Source organism: Palaemon carinicauda, unplaced genomic scaffold, assembly GCF_036898095.1.
Source record: "Palaemon carinicauda isolate YSFRI2023 unplaced genomic scaffold, ASM3689809v2 scaffold223, whole genome shotgun sequence".
NCBI lineage: Eukaryota > Metazoa > Arthropoda > Malacostraca > Decapoda > Palaemonidae > Palaemon > Palaemon carinicauda.
In genome coordinates, this window is record NW_027169844.1 from 82,903 (window position 1) to 87,500 (window position 4,598).

The following is a 4,598-nucleotide window of genomic DNA, read 5'->3' on the forward strand; positions in this document are numbered from 1 at the left end:
ATTTAATCCCTACAATCAGTGCTCAGGTTCACGATTCATGAAGTTTCATGTTATATATCTAAAAAAAGAGCTTATTACCGCTAAAAAAGATTATATATATATATATATATATATATATATATATATATATATATATATATATATATATATATATATATATATATATATATATATATATATATATATGTATATATATATATATATATATATATATATATATATATATATATATATATATATATATATATATATATATATATATATATATATATGTATATATATATATTCTAATTTTATATTATGAGTTAGGATATTTAGTTTCGTAAATGAATCAATATCAATCTATTCAATCCATTGCTGGAATCATTACTTTATCAAAAGAAGATGACAAAAAATGAAATGTCATTTCTAATAAGCCACAAGAAAATAACGGCAGTTGAGAACATTCTTCATTATCAAATCTCTCGGAAGATGAAATGGAAATGACTTTTAAATGACGAAACAAAACCAGTTTAATAATCTCATTATCATTATGAAATATGATCGAGAGACGACAGGATCTACAGTACAGCTGTATCCCACAACTCGGGTGATGGCGGAATGTCCTGCAGAACACCTGGCTAAATCACATCAATATCTCCATCCCTGATCCAAGGATTTTGTGGATAATTTATCCTCAACCATAAAATACATCTCAGAGAATTACAAGCATTTCGAATATGGTGCCTTTGGGAATTTTGCACCCAATTTATATCTCTGTATAACAAAGAGTCATGACAAGTTTAACCATAAGATATTCATGTAAAATTCATTCTTTAATCTAACCAATTGGATGCTAAGACACAGTGGATAATATCATTTCGGTCATTTCCTTTCTACATTCAATTAAAAGGAGTTTCTCCCCATGGTGATATTCCCCTGCTTCTCAGCAAGTCTTTCAGGGATGAGGTTGCTGGACCAATGCCCTGTTGTGGCCTGCCCGAATTGATTTACTACTCTATATCAGCTGCACCATTCACAAAATGTCTCGGACTACGACACATGGGCAAGCGTCGGTGCACATGACGTGGGGGGGGGGGGGGGAGAAACCAGGTCAACGCGAATGTGGGCACTTCTTCAACCTCAGCGTCATTTTGACCACATTCACATTGACGGCATTGTCAACAAACCCCCCCCCCCCCTCCACCCTCCATCCTACCCACGTCACAAGGTCCCCGTTACCATTTCAGAGTCGTAGGTCACAAAGTATAATAATTTGGTTGTATTACTTATTCGAATGTCTTTTCGTTTGAAAGTAATGTTATGTTAAACAAGATATGAGAAACTGGAATAAAAGCAAATAATATACTAAAGTAAAGTAGTTTTACCAATGATCAATATATCAGTTGATTTGATATACCGAGATGTTGTGCTCTGAATTATATTATGACTTATGAGTAAAAATAAAGCACGGAGTGAAATATTCAGTCCGAATTTGGAATGTATTCCAAAATAGAGGAAACTGCCTCGAACATGAAGCATTTATCAGATACTAAATTCATTTGAGTGTATGTCAATGTGGAAAGTTTACTACATTGAAATATATCAGAAATTCTGTTAAATGGTGAACACTTAGAATAGCAAGATATGAATATTAAATCATTTGCATTATCTGAAATTATTCAAAATCAATCAATCTGTTATTGATGCAGTTAATAGAGAGAGAGAGAGAGAGAGAGAGAGAGAGAGAGAGAGAGAGAGAGAGAGAGAGAGAGAGAGAGAGAGAGAGAGAGAGAAAATTACTGATATTTACCTTACTGAAAGAAAGGAAGAATTTGTGAAATAATAATTCAAATATTGCAGATGAAAAGTAAATTAAGCGTTTAGTTACATCAATGGCCTTTCCATTATAAATCAAAATTATTAACAAATAAATCTGTGCTTTTTCATTCCTTCCGCCTAACATTGAATATCAAATAATAGACATTAGTTCCTTTAAAGGATATTATCATAATTCTAGACTTTTCCAATAATGAATACTCAGGCATCATTGCTGCAACTATTATATGTTTCTTACCACTAGTATTTAAAAAAAAGGATGATCCACTTATTTACTTTTTTCAGTAATGGCCTTCAAAGATAAAATTGTTGACATTTGATAATAAAAAAGATTAAGATTCACAAGAACTTTGTTCCTTCCTTTAATCGTTTATTCCTCTTCCACCGTTTCGAACGACATTTGGAAAACGCATTTAGAAGGAGAGGAGGAAAGAAGAGGAAGAAGAAAATGTTATTCTTGATAAATCAAGTGAAGTTTTGTGGTTGTGTCTCTCTTTATTCTGTGAGAAATTCAAATATCTTCATTATTATTATTATTATTATTATTATTATTATTATTATTATTGATATTGTTATTATTATTATTATCATTATTATTATTATTATTATTATTATTATTTTTAATATTATTATTATTATTATTATTATTATTATTATTATTATTATTATTATTATTATTATTATTATTATTATTATTATTATTATTATTATTGTTGCTGTCTGGAGGACTTCTGTGTTTATTAGGGATAATTGCACCTCCAAATGACTCGCTAATTACATCCACAAATGATCCACTGAAATAATAGTGAGCCATTTGTGCAAGACCTTCATTTGCTGGTCTTACTTTTCTCATTGAATAATTGAGAATATAATTCTGCCAATTTCCCTCTGGATTGGATGAAATCATAAAGGAGGATTACGAAGACAATATCGTAATAATCCAAGATACAAATCATGAAGTCATTATTGATTTTGTTAAGTAACTTTAAACCATATTATTATTATCATTGTTATTACTGATTGTAATAATAACACCAACAATCAATATTTTTCCTATTCCTTGCACAGAACGGTTTTTCCGTGAGCCGCCAATTTTGTTTCTGTTGCACGAGACCTGTATTTCATATATCGCTTATTCTACAACTCACATCTTTACTGAAATGTGTTTTAGATCATTCCAATGAATGGAGATTTCTTAAAGGCATTCAGAATTTCAATGATATGATTACATCAAATATGTTTCTAGAGTTCCATCTTTTATCAAATATAAAAAAAAACCACTCAACTGGATATGACTAATCAATGAAATCGTCACTCTCTCTCTCTCTCTCTCTCTCTCTCTCTCTCTCTCTCTCTCTCTCTCTCTCTCTCTCCTCTCTCTCTCTCTCTCTCTCTCCTAAGCAAGCATGTCAAAAGAAAAACGAAGGCTGATATAATTTTGTAAGAGGCTCATCTTAACGACCCCTGATGACCCATTTGGGCTAATTAGACCTTTCTTCTAATGAAGTTCCCCAGTAATAAGAAATGACTTCGAGAATCTTCTATGTCTTTATAAGAATGAGTTGGGAATCAACCTCATTTCACAGTTTATCAAATCCAAAGGGAAATCTGCTCAGTTGGATTTTTCTATAAACATTAAAGAAATGAAGACCTCGGAGAGAGAGAGAGAGAGAGAGAGAGAGAGAGAGAGAGAGAGAGAGAGAGAGGAGAGAGAGAGAGAGAGAGAGAGAGAGAGAGAGAGGTCCGAATCAGGGTCATTAGATAGAGCCACCTCAACTAGCCTAACTGGTCCTTTTGTATAGTTAGATCAAACTTTTCTTGATGTTGTCATTCATTATCATGATTATAGCTGTTTTGTTATTCCTCTATTTATTAATTCATGTTATTTCTGTTGTTGGTGTTGATGTTCGCATCAACTTCTACGAGGAATATCTTTTATCACTGGCTCATATTCACCACAAAAATATTTATGACTAAACAATTCCCGTTCCTTTGGAATGTCGGAATATTCCGTCAACATCCTAATTGCGCATAATGGATCAAAACATCCAAAGTTCTGAGAATAAAACTGACAAGAACTTTGAAGGCAAAAAAGACTTATTGTTTAAAAGTATCCTTTTTCTATGTCATGAATTTCCCGTAATTACTTGTGAACAGACAAGAAAATTTTTGTTGTCGTCTCATTACCAAATGGTCAGGAGTTTTAGAGTTGTTTTTTCTTCGTTTAGAAACTGACTCAAAATAAATTTTCTTGATCTAAATGACCAAAGTTATGGAAATGAAAAATGGTTCTTTCTTTGTAGGAAAATCGTTCTTCTTTGGTGAAGAGAATTAGAAAGAAATCAAGGAAAGTGTTTCTCACTTTCTAAATTAGAAAGAAAAAATCTTGCCCAAGGAAAGAAATCTTTTCCTTGGGCAAGATTATTTCTTTCTAATTTAGAAAGTGAGAAACACTATTAAACTTTCCTTGATTTCTTTTGCTGGAATTCAATACTCCTCTTTGGTATTTTGAAGACACTTAAAATAGGTTAAGTTTGAAGCAGCATACAGTTACCCTAGAGCAATGAATGGCCTCACGGCCCCAGCATCAGGTCTTATGTGTAAATTCCATGTAATTATCCTCCTAACCATTTTTTTTAAATAAGTTTTGTCGTGTTCCCAACGGCTTCAGATTCTCTCTTGCAAGAGAAAACTGAAACCTCAATAACATTGCATATGCAGGATGCAATAGACTTACTTCCTTTTTTTTCATATGATTCATCACCTTTTAGGCTATCAAT

At 31.9% G+C, this 4,598-nt stretch overlaps 1 protein-coding gene across 1 annotated transcript in view; it reads left to right on the forward strand.

Moving 5' to 3' along the window:
* The first annotated feature begins 4,381 nt into the window (after positions 1-4,381).
* LOC137636075 (nephronectin-like) overlaps positions 4,382-4,598 on the forward strand; it is a 6,185-nt gene continuing 5,968 nt past the window's right edge. The window contains exon 1 of the mRNA XM_068368501.1: positions 4,382-4,418. Coding sequence (XP_068224602.1) covers positions 4,382-4,418 — 37 coding nt within the window. The remainder of the gene's footprint in view (positions 4,419-4,598) is intronic.